General features: G+C 40.8%; 4 protein-coding genes across 8 annotated transcripts in view; 3 read left to right on the forward strand and 1 right to left on the reverse strand.

Annotated features, from left to right (window-relative positions):
- The window catches only part of LOC110180377 (uncharacterized), a 38,890-nt gene extending 23,399 nt beyond the window's left edge, over positions 1 to 15,491 (forward strand). For both annotated transcript variants that reach the window (XM_086835369.1, XM_020948043.2), the window contains exons 2-6: positions 256 to 1,277; positions 1,342 to 1,463; positions 14,283 to 14,400; positions 14,475 to 14,606; positions 14,672 to 15,491. In XM_086835369.1, coding sequence (XP_086691495.1) covers positions 285 to 1,277; positions 1,342 to 1,463; positions 14,283 to 14,400; positions 14,475 to 14,606; positions 14,672 to 15,172 — 1,866 coding nt within the window. In that variant the 5' untranslated portion in view covers positions 256 to 284 and the 3' untranslated portion in view covers positions 15,173 to 15,491. The remainder of the gene's footprint in view (positions 1 to 255; positions 1,278 to 1,341; positions 1,464 to 14,282; positions 14,401 to 14,474; positions 14,607 to 14,671) is intronic.
- On the forward strand, positions 1,554 to 8,529 carry S6kII (Ribosomal protein S6 kinase II). The gene is made up of 2 exons (XM_020948041.2): positions 1,554 to 4,414; positions 4,475 to 8,529. Exons 1-2 carry the CDS (start codon positions 2,188 to 2,190, stop codon positions 5,062 to 5,064), a joined length of 2,817 nt encoding a protein of 938 aa, XP_020803700.2. The 5' UTR covers positions 1,554 to 2,187; the 3' UTR covers positions 5,065 to 8,529.
- Positions 9,467 to 13,901, reverse strand: LOC110180376 (protein phosphatase 1H). Its single transcript, XM_020948042.2, has 3 exons — positions 13,113 to 13,901; positions 10,277 to 11,754; positions 9,467 to 10,213 (listed from the first exon to the last, which is right to left on the reverse strand). The coding sequence occupies exons 1-3, from the start codon at positions 13,508 to 13,510 to the stop codon at positions 10,116 to 10,118; spliced, it is 1,974 nt and encodes a 657-aa protein (XP_020803701.2). The 5' UTR covers positions 13,511 to 13,901; the 3' UTR covers positions 9,467 to 10,115.
- Positions 15,492 to 15,820: 329 nt separating the features above from the next.
- Positions 15,821 to 16,949, forward strand: part of LOC147643180 (uncharacterized) — a 335,120-nt gene continuing 333,991 nt past the window's right edge. For all 4 annotated transcript variants that reach the window (XR_015272242.1, XR_015272243.1, XM_086835374.1 and 1 more), the window contains exon 1: positions 15,821 to 16,232. The gene's annotated coding sequence lies outside the window, so the exon portion shown is untranslated. The remainder of the gene's footprint in view (positions 16,233 to 16,949) is intronic.

Raw genomic sequence — 16,949 nt, forward strand, 5'->3', positions numbered from 1 at the left:
TTTTCTACGTTTCTTTTATTTTTTGCTAATCCACTTTTCATGCGGAAATGTGATACACTCAGAAAAATATATATATCAAACAGGAAGTCAAGAAAATAAGTAGTATTTCTGATAAATTCAGGGAAAAGTAAAGGTTTTACAGAAAAATTAGAAAAGAAAACAAGTTTGTGCTGCTATAAAAATCTTAAAAAATTGTTTACAATTAATAATAATATTAATAAATTAATAAAATACCCTATTTTGTTAATTTTGCAGCTTGTCAATGAGCCAGTGAGCCATCAGCAATGACAGAGACCAGCAGCAATCATCAACAGCAAACCGGTGGCCGGCATTCGGCTTCACCGGCTCGCACCATTGATTCGCATGATTCCACCACGGGCAGCCTGGACACCATTGTGGATCGCAGTTTGAATCGCGAGGAGCTGCTCCAGGTGGTCACCACCATTGAGCAGAGCACAAATACAAATACGAGTGGCGGCAGTTTGACCAACTCGCAGATTGGTATGCTAGAGAAGCAGCGGGAGGAGCACGATCAGGATCAGGATCAGGATCAGGATCAGCAGTCGCGTCAAGATGCCCAGAGTCACATATATTCGAGTCCCGTTTATGATGAGAAGCCGCCGGCATTGAAACTCCTCTCTGCCGCCTTGGATTTGGATACGGAAAAGAGCAAGGCAGCCGCTGCAGCGGCAGCGGAACAGCCCAAATTGATATCCCATCAGGAGTTCAAGCAGCAGCTGGAGGAGGCAATGGCCACGAGACAACAGCAGCAGCAGCCTGGTAGCCAGGCGGCGACATTGAAGAGTCCTGCCAATACGTTGGATTCACGTATAAGCCGGAAGCAGCGTTGTCCTCCGGAATTCATCAAATACAAGGGAGGAGCTGGTAGTGAGGGTGGAGGCAGTGCATCCACAACCTCGCTCTCCTCCAAGGATCGCCGGCGCCGCAAGGCTAGCAATGAATGCTGCTCGGCCTTCCCGCTGCAGATTGTCCTCGGAACACTGCAACTTCTGCTGGCCATCACCTTGGTGGCACTCGGTTCGCTGCTGATTGTTCGTGAGGCGGCACTCTCGATGGCCGGCTGTGGCATCTGGACAGGACTGACGGCCGCCGTGACGGGTTCTCTGGGTGTGGTGAGCATGCGGAAGACGCAAACGGCCTTCCTAGCCTTGAGTTTGGTTTGCATTGCCACCAGTACCCTGGCGTTGGCCATTTCCGGTGTGGGTTTATCGCGAGATCTCAACCGGATGGCAGAGCAGAAAGGCAAGGATGAGCAGGTGAGGTTTCCAGGCTATTGTCCACAAAAGAATCTCTTTAATGTCTCTCTTTTTAAACCCCCAGTTCGATTTGATAACCACAAACAGTGAGGTATCCGCCGCCTGTGGGCTGATATTTGCCCTTTTCCTGCACTTTGTCGTTAGCATTGTGTCCGTTTATAGATGCGCCCTGCAAATCTGCACCAAGTGAGTAGTTTTTTCACCTATTTTATTATACAAATCTATAAAAATAAGTCAAATCTCTCGGAATTACTTGAATTTCAAGTTGCGCGCTCTGAAAAATTAATCAAATAATCGATAAGTGTTAGTATCCGTTGCGTATCAATATCGGTATATTTCGTTGGTATTTTTTGAATGTGTTTGGTATATTTTGCTTTGGCCTTGCCTTGTCTCGGTATATTTGCACACTGACGCCGCGGTCACACCCGATGGGAAAAATATTCCAAAAAAAAAAACAACAAAAAAACAATTGTTTAATGTTTTTAAGTTGTGTAAATAATAGTGATAAGGAGACAGCTGTCTGTGGTAGTAAACCAAGAGCAGCAGCCGCGTGTGTGTGTGAAAGCGAGGCAGAGTAACTATAAAAGCTTGGAGGACGTGGGCAAAGCGGAACAGAAGGAGGAAATCCGCCAGCGAAGAAGCAACAGCAGAGCAATCGAGCAAGCGAGCGAGCGGGCGAGCGAGCGAGAGAGAGCGAGTGGGAGTATAGCGGAAGTGATAAAGCAAAGAGAAGAGCTGCGTGAGCGAGTGGGAGAGGAAGAGAGAGAGCAAAAGGAAAGTGGGCGAGAGCAAAGAGAAAGCAAAGAGGAGCAGAGGAGAGGAGGCAACAGCGGCGGCGGCGTCGGCGGCGGCAAAGTGGAGGCGTCGCTGGAGGCGGAGCAGCCAAAAGACGCCAGCAGCGTTTGGAGTCATGCCGCTGGCCGATTCCCAAAAGGATCTCCGCCAGCAGCAGCAGCAGCAGCAGCAGCAGGAGACATCCCAGCAAACTGGCAACCATGAGAACCACGAGATGCTCCAACAGCAGCAACAGCAGCGCAATGCAATGGGCCTGCAGCTGCGCCAGCGCCTTCAGATCACCTCATCCGGCTGCAGCAGCCTGGCGGTCACGCCCATGGAGCACACACCCACCGAGGACGATGAGAGCGGTGCCGGCAGCAGTGGCAATAATAATGGTAATGGCAATGGCAATGGTGCTGTGCTGACCACGGTGACATCATCGCAGCGCCGGCAACAACAGGTGCAGCAATCCGCCTTACAGGCAGCGCTAGAACAGCATCACATCTCGCCCAAGCAGGGACAACAGCGGAGCAGTAGTCACGCCCAAAATCGTAACCTTTGCTGTCCACCGCCCGAGCTGATGGAGCTTAGCGATTCGGAGTCACAGCAGGGAGCTGGCGGCGGCGGCGGCGGAGGAGGAGCAGGAGGAGCTGAAGGCACTGCCCTAGCCCTCGACGAGAACGAGTTCGAGCTGAAGGAGGTTATCAAAGAGGGTCACGACAAGGCCGATCCCTCCCAGTTCGAACTGTTGCGCGTTTTGGGCGAGGGCAGCTTTGGCAAAGTGTTCCTTGTCCGCAAAATAATTGGCAAAGATGCGGGTACGCTGTATGCCATGAAGGTGCTTAAGAAGGCCACCTTGAAGGTCAAGGATCGTGTTCGGAGCACCAATGAGCGCAAGATCCTGGCCGATGTCGGTCACGCCTTCATTGTTCGCCTGCATTATGCGTTCCAAACGCCGGGGAAGCTCTATTTGATTCTGGATTTCCTGCGCGGCGGTGATCTCTTCACGCGCTTGTCCAAGGAAGTCATGTTCACCGAGGAGGATGTCAAATTCTATTTGGCTGAACTGGCGCTGGCCATGAATCATCTGCACACGCTGGGCATTATCTACAGGGATTTGAAGCCGGAGAATATACTATTGGATGAGCATGGTCATATAGCTCTCACGGATTTCGGTCTCTCGAAGCAACCCCTGGATGGATCCAAGACATATAGCTTCTGTGGAACGGTGGAGTACATGGCTCCGGAGATTGTGAATCGAAAGGGACACGATTTTGCCGCCGATTGGTGGTCATTTGGTGTCCTCATGTACGAGATGCTAACGGGGAATCTACCCTTTCATGGCCAGACGCGACAGGAGACCATGAATCAGATACTGAGAAGTAAACTGGGCATGCCCGAGAATCTCTCACCGGAGGCACAATCTCTACTGCGAGCTCTGTTCAAAAGGAATCCTTTAAATCGTTTGGGAGCCGGTGCCCAGGGTATATTGGACATTAAGGCGCACTGTTTCTTTGCCACCATCGATTGGGTGAGGCTGGAGCGAAAGCAAGTGCGTCCACCCTTTATACCCGCTGTAAGCCGTGACGATGCCTTCTACTTTGATGTGGAGTACACATCGAAATCGCCGCGAGACTCACCCGGCGGACCCATATCCGCCTCTGCGCATGAAATCTTTCGAGGCTTTAGCTTTGTGGCACCTGTGCTGCTAGAGGGTCAGTGCATCACATCGCCAAATAGCTGCTCCACCAGTGCCAGTCCTCTGCATCATAATATTGCCGTGGCTGCCGCCTCTGCTGGTGCCACTGCTCCTCCTCCTCCTGCTGCTGCTGCTGCTGCTGCTGCTGCTGCTGCAAGTGCTCCTCGCAGCCTACCGGGCGTTCTGCCCGGTAACTTCCATGCCGAATACAATCTGCTACAGGAACTGGGACGCGGCACCTTCTCCGTGTGCCGTCTGTGCGAACATCGAGCCTCCAAGAAGCATTATGCCGTCAAGGTGATTGAAAAGGCAGCGGTGGCTGCTGCATCTGCTGCCTCCACATCCGCCGATTGCTGGGAGGAAGTGGAAATAATGCTGCGGTATGGCAATCATCCAAATATTGTTACCCTATACTCGGTTTACGAGGATGCAGGCTCTGCGTATCTGGTGATGGAGCTACTAAAAGGTGGCGAACTCCTAGATCGCATCCTGGCCGTGGGTCAAATGTGTGAAAGCGAAGCGAGCGCTGTGCTACGAACCATAGCATCCGCGGTGGCCTATCTCCATGAGCATGGTGTAGTGCATCGGGATCTAAAACCTTCGAATATGATATATGCGAGCATGCGTCAGACACCGGAGACCCTGAAGCTATGCGATTTGGGTGAGTAAATGGGATAAAAACTTCTCCTTTTTGGAACACACATTAAGATCTTTTCGATAGGCTTCGCCAAGCAGCTGCGAGCTGACAATGGACTCCTGATGACGCCCTGCTACACGGCTAATTTTGTGGCTCCGGAGGTGCTAAAACGACAGGGTTATGACCTGGCCTGTGACATTTGGTCGCTGGGTGTCCTGCTTTACATCATGCTCTCGGGTCGAACGCCCTTTGCCAGCACTCCCAATGATTCACCCGATGTGATATTGAAACGGATTGGATCCGGGCACATAGATTTTGCCAGCAGCCGTTGGGCTTTGATCAGTGCACCCGCAAAGGAGTTACTTCGTCAGATGTTGCACATTGTACCCGAGAATCGACCAACGGCAGCGCAGATACTAGAACATTCATGGTTGCGAGAACAGTTTGCCAGTGGTGTCCAGTTGACGGAGTACGCTGTGGCACCCGGTTCACAGTCACAACTCTCGTTGGGCGCTCAGCAGCAGCAACAGAATCACATTTCGATGGCATTAAGGGGTGCAGTGGATGCCACATTTCGGGCTATTGCCATACCCCAGGCGGCGAATGTGGGACCCGTGGAGCTATCCATGCTGGCCAAGCGACGGGCCAAGGATCGTGCCAATCTGCATTCGTAATCGTGGGCAAGCGTGGCAACCGGGTGCATGCGGCGCCTGGCCAAGAGGCAGCTAATCCAATTACTTTTCCGGCTCTACAGTATTCTGATCCATTGCTGGGCTACAAAACCCTGCCGTCGCAGGATGGTTAATGCAGGAGGAGGAGGTCACAATCCTCGCCAGCGTTGTCGCAGGCACAAGCTGCGAGTGGTTTAAAAGTATTTTTTTTTTTCTGGACAACCAACAAGTGTTAATTATTTATTTTATATACGAAAAGCATACCGAGGATGCCAAGGCCAAAGCAATGTGCGGGGGGCATCTATATATATAATATAAAACTATAACTTTAAAGATACAGATACCGATATATATAGCTATTTATATATATATATATATATAACAAATCCTTGGAGCCGAGCGTGTGTGCATCTCAGATGTAACTCTCCCAGTATTTTTTTCCCCGAGCTCGAAGTTAATACCCTCGCACCAAAGACCTTATAATAATAAGATGCATAAACCCCATATATTATAAGGTCTTTGCTTCGCACACTCAAAACAAAAAATCTATATATATATATAAAAATCCAAGGCATACATATTTTTAATTAAATTAATCGTAGCTAAAATTTTCCAACATCACAGTGTTATTGTTGTTTAACTAATTACAAATTAAAAACATAAAAAGAAATTAACAAAAGATAAAAATATTGAAAAAGGCAAAACCACAAGACCTTTTCCTTTATTACTATTATTATTAACATAAAACAAATTTGTCGCCAAAACTCTAGCAAAAAACTGTAAAGAGTTAATAACAACTAAAAACAAAAAAGAGAGTTTCCCACAAATTCTACTTGGAATGTCAATTTTGCACAAAAGAAACAAAGAACTAAGTAACTAAAATATATATATGATATGGTTACGATAACATATAATGCATATGTATATAGAAAAGCTTAAATTTGACAGACAGTGCGTTACGGAATATTAAAGGTAGCTAAAAAGGGTTAATCTTTCCATATCTAACTAGTATACAGTTTTTTAAAATTATATAAATTGCATTTATTTATTTTTTAAACTATCTAAAAATGTTTCAATAAGTTTCAACATATTCAAACTCACTTAATCCAGCTTTAGTTTTGTTTTTCTTTATTTTTAATCCACTCTTACAAGTCTATATATGATTTTCTTTTAATATACAACCTTTTTAAGTTGTTTTATATATCTGAAACGCACTGTACTGTAAGCATTAAGCAGTTGTGACAATTGGTTTCGCATTTCGTTCATCGCTGTCCGATGTCTTCCAACCGAAGTTGTATCGTGTTTCGGATCGCACTGTAAAAATTAATGTGACTCAGTGAAATCGATTGGAGAACCATTCCCCCATATACTATATATATATATATAGATATATATATATATACTCACTTCCGACTCCACATAAGGTTGGCTATGTGCTTTTACAAACATATATAAATATATATATATATTTTACCTAAATGTCAGCGTAACCATTTAAATAATTATGCGAATCCGGCAATGGGAGTGCAATTAAAAAAGCGAATTCTGAATTCCATTCGAATATGTGCGCTAGCTTATAAATGTTTACAGATATATCTACATATATATATGATTGTATGGGAAAAATCTGAGGACAAGAAGAACTTGTTTTCCACTAACTAACTAACTTAAAAGAATGTGATTTTATAAGCAAAAAAAATTCTTTACTACTTCGTTTGCAATTCAATTTCAATTTCAAGTAAAAAAAAAACTTGTTAAAAATTATACAAGAAAATTACAACAACAAAAAAGACGAGAAAATTGAATAAAAATGATGCTAATGAGAATTATGATGTATGTATGCCAGACAGTGCGTTTCGTTACTGTAAATTCCAATCGTTTATTGATTCAAGCTATAAATGTACGACAATTGAAGGGAAATTTCTCTCTGTGTGTGCATGTGTGTGTGTGTGTGTGTAAGTGTGTGTTTGTAAATGCAAAATTAAGATTTATGCGCTGTGCCACTACTGAACTTACTGCTAACAAGAAAAACAATAATAATTGCATAATATATAAAACAAAAAAATATATATATATTATTATTATATACACATCTAGAAAATGTTAGTTAAACTTGCAAAATTTTTAAACAAATAATGATGGAGTGGAAGATATTATAAGCATGATTGATCATCCAACATCCAGACATTAGCTAGCTGAACGAGTAGAGAAAAGTTTTGAAATAGGAATAAGAAGGAAATCGGATTCATTTGCTGAAATTTGGTTTGGGAATTAAGGGATTTTTAATATTTTATATATATCCATTATATATATTTTCAAGATTTCAAATCGTTTGATTAAATAAATCCCAAATATTTACTATATTTTCTAATTTTTCAATAAAATAAATTTTTCATACCTACTTTAAAGAGATTTTGAAGCATTTTTGGCAAAATGTTTGCTCTAAAAATTACAGAAAAATGTTTAAAAAAAATTGTGAAACATATAAAAATCTATTTTAAATTTTTCTAAAGTTTCTAATACTTTTCAGAAATCAAATTAAGTAAATTTATAATCAAATATAATTTTGTTTTGAGAATTTTCAAAAGTTTTTGAAGAGTTCAAAGTTCTTTTTTTTTCTTTCTTGGAGAATTTATAACTTTAAAAAATGAAAAAAATTGTTTACAAAGTTTAGAAATTTAAGGAAAACATAAATTTATTTTTGCCAGATTTCGAATCTTTTAAAAGTATATAAAATTCTCAAATTTTTGCCTACTATTGATCAAATAACATATTCTTTTTGCAAAATTTTCATTTCAAAAATGATAGAAAACTATTTTTAAAAATTAAAAGAACATTTAAAAATTCAAGAAATATTTCCCACTACCTAATTCACATGTTTCCAAGCCTCAGACCATATTTTAGCAAGTGAGAGATTCTGATAGATATAAAAAAAAATACATTGATTAATCACTACGATGATAATGAAAACGTACTAATGGTTTGTTAAAAAAATGCTGTGCACACACAAATCCGACAGAGACAGACGACAGGAAAGAAACTAACCAATATATTTGGAAAACTGATACGATTTCCCATCCCAAAACCAGACCCACATCTCACCCATGACTACTCTCCAAACATACATTGTATATATGGGATGAAGCTACATACAAATATTTTCTTAGTAGATTTTTACAGCTTCCAGAACTATATATACACATATATATATATTGAAGATGAAATCCGATGAAATAAAAACTAACAAAATATACATACATATAAAACAAATTGAAATTGAAATTGAAATTGAAACTAAATAAACCTAAACACGAACAACACACACTTTTATTGTAATCGAAATCGATTCGAAATTATTGTAAAGTTGAATCATAAAAAAAAATCACAAGCTGGAAAACAAATCCAAGACAAAAAACACACAAAAAGCAAACAAAAAAATAAATAAAAATATAAATTCAAAGTTTAAAATTCTAAATTTTTTGATTCCAAGGTATTTTTTTAAATATAATATTAATATATTATATAGAGCAGTAATTTAATTGCGTTTCATGTGTTTATATCTATATATGATTTGATAGGCACTAAAAAGCAAATGAATCATTTGTGGGGCGCCTCTTATCGCTGGGCTTAGGTTCATTTTAGATAAGATCGCAATTCTTATCGGAAATGCGATAAGAGAATGGGTTATCAGGGGAGGGCTTTCTTTATGGGGAGAATGGCGAAATCTTTGGGATTAAGAAGCTCAAGTTTAATTTCTAATTCGATAAAGGGGAAACTTTACTTTTTATATTAATTTGTATACTCTTTCAGGGTATTATAATTCTAGTTAAAAGCTTGTAACTTGCGAAGGAGTGATTTCCGACCCTATAAATCATATATATATATATGATATGATTTATATATGATTTTTCTAATTTAAAGAAATTAAATTTTTTGCCAAATTTTTTTTTATTTTAACGATATATTTTTAAAAGGGGTTATATCGTTAAAATAAAAAAAAATTTGGCAAAAAATTTAATTTCTTTAAATTAGAAAAATAATTTAGAAATAATTTTAGAAAAATATTTATGGCTATAAGTTATTTCAAGTTTCTTGGAAATGTCAATTCACTATTGGAAAGTGAATTTGCTATTGTAATATTCATTTACCTTGGAAATGTTTAATTCCCATCGTTTAGGCTGTTTTTTTGTTATTGGAATATTTATTTACTTTAAGTAATGCTCATTTTTTAGTGAAATGTTATTTTGCTTCTGAAATACTTATTTCCATCGTCCTACTTCTGCTTCCAATTGGAATATTGGAATATTCCCTTGCTCTTAGGATGTTTATTTGCTATTAGAAAAATGTTGGACTATTCATTTTCCATAGCTACCACTTTCCCAAGAAGTAAATTTCCTCCTTCTGCTTGACTTTTTCTAGTTAACAATAATTGTTGTTTTTATTTAACGTTTATCGTTTCATCGTTTTGTTATTTTGCAGCTTAAAATTAATTATTAATTTCGGTTTTTTTTTTGTTTTTGTGGTTTCATTAATTGGAATCATAAGGTTTCTTTTGATTTGTTTTAATTGAAAATGTTTGCCTCGCTACACCGAAGCTTTGTTCATTCCTTCTTATCATTTCATTTCGTGATTTAATTTGAATTAAAAAGAAAACAAAAATATATTATAGAAATAAATACACTTACGTTATAGCAAACTATTGTACAATGTTTCCGGTGTTTCTCTTTTGTTTTCGTTTTGTACGCAAGCGAAAAAATTGAATGTTTTGAATTGGTATTTTCTTGAGTTTCTTGTGGTTTAAAAAAATATAGATGTATGCGCCGGGAACCGGGATCTATAATTTGCAACTGTAGTAACTGCCTCGGCGAATGCCTCAAATTAATTTGGTTTTCAATTAGGGCTGTGTCTCTGCTTCTCTACATAAATGTATATTGTTTAAGGTATATAAATGGAGAAGGAGAGATACAGCTCTACTCAAAATACCCAATATATATATATAGTTATATATATATATATATCTCTAAATATGTCTATATGCGAAAGGACATTGAGTCCTAGTGCTTGCCCTTGCCCTTGCGACCCTTTTGCTGTTGCCTTGTCGTCGTCGTCGTCGTTGCGGCCTCCTTGTCCTTATCCTCCTCGCTTTCTTTGCCTAAAAATATACAAAAAGTAGTTTAAAAACAAGGGATTTTGCTGGTTAGAAATTTTTAAATACCTGCTGCAGCTTCTGTGTCCTCCAACGACACCTTTTCCAAGGCAGGCGTTAGCTCTACAACCAGCTTTTCATCCTCTACTTTCTCCTCTGGCTTTTGCGAGCTTCTCGCCTCGTGGACAACCACTTCGCCTTCTTCTTCCTCCTCTACATCCACCTCCTCCTCGACGACGTGCGCCTCCTCGGCTATGACGCCATTCAGCACATTGACCGCCTCTTGGGCCATATTGGCCTGCGCCTGTCTACGTCTATGCTCAAGATCTCGCTTATAGTTTTGCGTCCATTCCACATGCTCCTTGTAATACTGGCCAACTGGTATGACAATCACCGAGATATCATCGACAGTGGCTGCCGCTTTGCTATCCGCCAGACGCCAGTGTCCCGAATCATTGATTTTACCTCGCGCTCGAGCCACCAGCTCTTGGGCAACCATCGTATAGCGATGCTTCTCCGTGGGGTATTTGGAGAGCGTCTGGAAGACGGTGCGTGCAACGGACTCATTCTCAGACACATCCCACAGGCCATCGGTGGCCATCACTAGGACACCGTAGTCACCGTCACGATTATCCTCATCGGGAATGCTTACCACCTGGGTGAGATCACGTTGTCGGACATCGGGATGGGGCGTTAGGAAGGGTTTGATCTGAATGCCAGTATTAATGGCCAGCAGTTCATGATCACCAAAGCCTCGCGTCACACCGAGTGTGCCGAGTAAGCGACTTCGCTTTCCCTCGCCATTCACCACCGGCATGCAGAGATCATCCCTGGTGAGGGTCTTGTACGTCCAGCCACGCATAGTTCCCTGCCGGCAGAGTATCCGTTGACCCATATCCTTAATGTGCGGCCTCTTGGCATACTCCATGGCCACATAATAGTTGCCCATCAGATGTGGCTTCAGCCTGGCCACATTTAGCAACCTTTCTCGCTCCGTTTCGGGTGTATGATCCGCTGAGAATGGTACTGGATAGCAGCTAGACTCCAGGGGATCCGGTTCGATGCCAGAATCTGATGTAGCTGCTTTCGGTGATTCCTTTTGGTGCCTTCGCTGACAGAGGACAGCACGAGAATCACCGGCATTAGCCACATACATTTTGCCATCAATGAAAAGGGATACACAGGCGGTGCAACCGCCGGCATCCCTATATCGATCACTATCCTGCGCTATCAGCGAATCCATGTTGAAGAAGGCGCTCTCCAGTGCACCAATGATTAGCTCATCCTTGGACACCCGTCGCTGGAAGTAGATGGGGTGCGGGAATGTGGGATTTAGCTTAGTGCCATCGCCACCAGAGCCATTTCCCTCCGTTGAGGAGTCACGCGGCAGTAGGAGCTCCAGGCAATCGACCAGCTTCTCATGCAGAATGTGATGGAATTGATGCGAGGCGGCCAGCGCGGCACCATAGCCAGCATGACCATCGAAGATGCCAAAGTATGTGTACGGTAGATCCGGATGCTTGTGCTCCGGATCGGAGAGGACTTGTCTGTGGAGGAAGAAAAGAGATTAGGTATCATTAGGAAAGCTTATAAAATCATTTTCAAGTTCAAACTTTAACATTTTTCTTGATTTTCCTATGATTATAATTATAAAAGCTAATCATAACAATCATAAAAGCTCTAGAAACAGAGTGAATCACATTATTTCCCTTGAAATAAATACACTTCCTGATTCTATTGTTCATTTCTAATAGAAATGTCACTTGAAAACCTATAAAAAGCACCCATTAATTATTTTTTATGGCCTCTATACAATTATAAATATTTTTCCTAACTATTGATTTTTAAATACTGCGTCTATGCTTGCTTTTGTTCTTGGTAACCCAAAGTAAAGTCTAGTAAATCAAATTCCTATCTGCGACAAGTGCAAACAATCATCATGCCAGCTTCCCTGAGATGTTTTCAAGTTCCAAGAAGAACAAAAAATAATGAGCAAATAGCAAAACTCGCGAGGTTTTCGTGACGCAATCTTTAAATACCAAAAAGAGTGCGAGAACAAATCTATATATTCATTTTTAAAGTTTAGAGAGGATATGCATCATCTTCAACGAATTAATTGGATTAATGTAAACAATCTTGAATTGTAGAAATAAATATATGCATAAACAAGCTAAACAGAAAGTAATCATAACAATTAAATACATTTATTTATAGCGAAAAGCTAAATTCAAAGTATATAAAATAGTCATATTTAGGTTTTATGACCGCCATAAGCTAATAAATGATATTTCTGGTATTATGAGGAAACGGTTACAAAGCGATAAGCAATATTTTTTTTATCATTATATAGGGTAGTGTGCGTATAAAAAGAATATTAACAGAACTAGGTTAGTGACTTCTATAAAATAGAGCAATTTATAGTGGTTTCTTTATAATTTAAAAGAAAAGTATTAATGATTTTATGATTTTCATAAAGAAAATATGATATTTTGTCTCTTAAAACTCTTGAAAAAGTTAGATTTCACAAATGAAAAAGAAAATAAACCCTAAAATAAACATGACCTAAGTAAATAACTGAATTAATCACAAATAAAGAAACAATGAACTACAAAATGAACTAGAGAACAAATAAGAGAATGAACAGAGTGAACTAAGGAATGAACAATGGAAATAACAAGACGTTAAGCAAGCACAATGAACAACTAAACAGAATGCAAATGAATTTACAGGGAAAACAGAGTTAACAACAGAAAAAATGCAATCAATTAATAAGAATGACTCACAAAATAACCAAGAAGGTTTAACAATTAAACACAATGCAATAGAATTTGTTCCCTAAAACAAAATACAAGCAACTCGAACCCCTTAAGAGGAGTATAAACAACGCCTTCCCTTTAATGCTTACCGGCAGAAGGCTCCCTGATCCTCGTTCCACTCCGATTTCCCCGAATTGACGCACTCGGCGTAGCCAGTGCCCCACGGCAGCAGGTTAATGTCGCGCGGCACTATAATCGGTCGAACATTGTGATCGGCGGAGGCGCGCAGCTCATCGGGTGTGAGAAGTTGCAGGAATGGAGGTCGAGCGTAGGGAAATTTGTCCGGCATTGGGCCACCGCCTCCGCTACCGCTTCCTCCTCCTCCGCCGCCGCCGCCACCACCACCACCACCAAATCGCAGCCTCTGGTGGCCGCTGTGATGGTGATGATGATGACCACGCTCCCGTTCGCCACTGCTGATGCCCGGAAGCGGTGGCAAGTCCGGTGCAATGGCCGAAATAAAACGTTCCTTAAAGTTACTAAACATTTTCCTTCCTCCTTTTGATCCTTTTGAGGGGGGGGGGTCCTTGGGCCTCGCTGCTGCTGCTTCTGGTGTACTCTTTCCTTCTCGCTCACTCCCACTGACGTGGCGAGCTTGCGTTTATGTTGTTGTTTGCCTCCTTTATCCGCTCTGCCGTTGTCGCTGTCCGCTGCACTTCCAATCGCTGTCGGGGGGAAAGGAAAGGGTTGAGCTACGTGGTAATTATCGATCTGCCGATCTGCTGCGCTTAGCTACAGGGCGGCCGAGTTGCTGGCTGATCGGCGTCAACTTTGCGGATATAGTTTTTTTTTTTTTTGCGTGTTTTTGCCGTTGTTAAAAAATAAATCGATTAGCACCATCAGTGTGGCCGTGCGCACAGCGCTTGAAAATACCAGGCCTCTGAAGCGTGGCAGTAAGCGATAAAATACTAGTTTAAGTAATGGTACAAGCTGTGAAATTGAAAGAATTATAAGATTTTATGAACTCTAAAGAAATATTAAAAAAATATATTTAATTAAGATCGAACTTGTTAAGTAAAATTGGCTTACAGATAATTTAAATTAGCTGTGCATTTAAAAATCAGCGCTTAGGTTTTGCAGCACTAACAAATACCAAGTATAGATAAAAATACTGAACTGTGGTAGCTAATCGGCTAATCGATTGTGCGATAAAATACCAAATAAGTGTTAGTAAATATTATTTTTGAAACCAAGTTTGAATTTGAAATTTGAAACCGTTTTTTAAATTATTTTGTATTTTTTTTGTATTTTTATTGCAGATCCCAACATAGTGAGCTGCGTGATGTCATCATCAAATCAAACGCCTCGGGCATTGCCTTGGATCAGCAAAAGGTTGATCAGTACATCAAGGCCATGTCTTTGAATGGCAACGAGAAGGTTTGTTTTTGCTATTTCTATGAGTTTTCCAAGGTTTTTCAATACTTTTCACTGTTTATTTACTTTGTAAATAGGTTAATACTGAAAAGATGGCAGCCATGTGGATGTATGCCACTCAAATGGGCACTCTGCCGCCGCCAACAATCCGTAAATTAACCCCGCCATCCCGGCAAATAATGCTCATTCCCTCCACGGCTGGAAGTGGGGTAAGTTTAATGCTTAGTTTTCCGATATTCCAGGGTATTAAGAGATCTGCTTGTTCCCCTTCCAGCTGGCCCCACCGCCACCCACACGTATGCCACCACAGCCACCGCCACCTGGCGCTGGAGCTGGTCTATTGCTACCCGTGCCGCCGCCACTGATGCCGGCTCAGTACCGGGGAATGACACTGCCTTATATCCGAGCTGGACCACCGGGAGCTGGCATGATCTACGCCCATCCGGCCAGCTTGAGTGGCACCTATCGCACCCACAAGAGCACCAAGTCGGCGGAGATGAATGGCCAGCGACGACGCCGGCGTGCAGGTAAATCGGATGCCAATCGGCGGCAGCGTCGCAAATCGGAAGCGGATGTCCTCGATGGCGAGGGAGCACCGAATTTCCAATATACCGGATTGGACCGGGCCATAGCCGATAGCTTCCTGGCGCGACAGGAGCAATCGCAGGCGGGCAGCAGTCACATTGATTATTCGTCATCCGCATCCTCGGATCTATACGGCAATCTGAGGTCCTCTTCCAAGACCAAGATTGTCTGCCGGGATGTGGTCATGTAATATGGCAATATGGCAATATCGCAATCGGAAGTTGAAATTGAAACGAAGTCGAGGACAAAGTCCAAGTCGTATCTTTATAATCCATCGATACCCTCTCTCCCCCTCCCCACAGCTATTGTACATATATCTTTTCCCCCGAAAAAGAATCTTAAAAGTTTTCTGGATTTGCTTCCTCTTCTAATTTGAATATCTTTTCAAAACTCTAAATCTAAATCTCCTTCTCTTCATAATTTTATTTTATTCCCAAATGCGTATTAATATTAAGACATTTATATATATGAATCGAATAAAGTTGTATTAAACATACTATAATCGTAAATTCCAATTGAGTTTTTGAAAAATTGTTGTTTATAAAATAATAATATTAATTTGTTGCTTGCTCATTCAGTTGCTCATTGTTTTCACTCTATTGTAATGATATTAATTTAAAGATAACCTCTAAATATTATAATTTGGTTAAAAGCTTTGGTCATTTGCGACCCTTTAAATCATATTCTTTATTTACGAAATGTAAAGAGCAACAGAGTCCAGCTCCCTCCCTCCCACATTCCAGTGAGCGGCAAGTGCAAAAGAAGAGCATAGAAAAGGAGAGCGGCACTTGGAGAGCGGCGGAAGGGGAGCGCAAAGCGAAAAGCTCCTAGAGCGAGCATCATTTGCTTCGCCGCGTTTTCGACTTCGCACGCATCGCGATCACAGCTCCCAGTTTCGCAGTGAAAAACTATGGAAAAAGCCCAAGAAGTGAAGGAAAACCTTAGGAAAAACAATAAGTAATCCTTATTTAATGTGTTAATCGTGTTCGCAAAGAAAAACTCATCCAAACTACGCTAGAAACGATGGCGGAAGAAAATCGAAGGCGGAATGCGAAAAATCTAACCTCCAAGTGTTCGTCAAGTGCAAAACATCAAAGAAACTAACAAAGTGAGAAGTGGAATGTGCGAATAGATGAACTGCAGCTGCTATTAACAACAACCAACAACAAATCGTGTACAGTTAACGCCGGTTATTAATATAATTCTGCAAAAGCGAACGAAGAAAAGTTATTTGTCGCCGCCGCCAAAAGGTAAGCGACAAATTTATGTATGTATGCATGTATGTATGAGAGAGTGCGTGTATTTTTGCGGGAAGAGAAGTGAGAGCGGGAGAACGGTAACGACAGCGTTAGAATTGCGCGAGTGCCCTTTGAGTGGGAAGGATGGAAAGATCTCCTCTCCCACTCAATTGGGAAACGGGAGTTGGGACTTTAACCCTTCTTGAGTATTATAATTTTAATTGGAAGCTTGAGTTTAAGTGAAAGAGTCATTTGCGACCCCATAAACTATATATATTATTGATCAGCATGAACAGGGGAATCTATCTAGCTATCTCTGGCGAAATAAAAAATTTATAACAAAATTATTAAATTTTTTCATAAATATTACATCTTTAATTTGTTCAAAAATGGGCAAAAATTACAATTTTTTAAAATTCTAAATGAAGTATGCAGAATTTTTAACTTTATTATAACTAATATAAAACTGCTTTTCGAATTGAAATTAATGTTTTTTTGGCCATGTTATCAGTTTTTTAAGTTTTGATTTGTCGAAAAAATATTCGAATAGAAATGTAGTTAATATTGATTAAAAAATGGTATTGCACCTTGAGTTAGAAGCTTAAAACTAAGTGAAGGAGACATTTGCGGCCCTATAAATATATATATAAATATATTCTTGATCAGCATCAAAAGGCAAATCGATTTAGGTAAGTTTTAAAAGAAAAACATTTTTTTCAATTTGTTAAA

The sequence above is a fragment of the Drosophila serrata genome, unplaced genomic scaffold (assembly GCF_035046125.1).
Source record: "Drosophila serrata isolate PLE 108 unplaced genomic scaffold, ASM3504612v1 contig_276, whole genome shotgun sequence".
Classification (NCBI taxonomy): Eukaryota; Metazoa; Arthropoda; class Insecta; order Diptera; family Drosophilidae; genus Drosophila; species Drosophila serrata.

Excerpts from the sequence above, each read along its gene's own strand:
- S6kII (XM_020948041.2), top strand. The coding sequence starts at position 2,188 with ATGCCGCTGGCCGATTCCCAAAAGGATCTCCGCCAGCAGCAGCAGCAG. Across the intron at positions 4,415-4,474 it reads CCTGAAGCTATGCGATTTGG|GCTTCGCCAAGCAGCTGCGA; the intron begins GTGAGTAAATGG and ends TCTTTTCGATAG.
- LOC110180376 (XM_020948042.2), bottom strand. The coding sequence starts at position 13,510 with ATGTTTAGTAACTTTAAGGAACGTTTTATTTCGGCCATTGCACCGGAC. Across the intron at positions 11,755-13,112 it reads GATCAGGGAGCCTTCTGCCG|ACAAGTCCTCTCCGATCCGG; the intron begins GTAAGCATTAAA and ends CTTCCTCCACAG. Across the intron at positions 10,214-10,276 it reads GGACACAGAAGCTGCAGCAG|GCAAAGAAAGCGAGGAGGAT; the intron begins GTATTTAAAAAT and ends GTATATTTTTAG.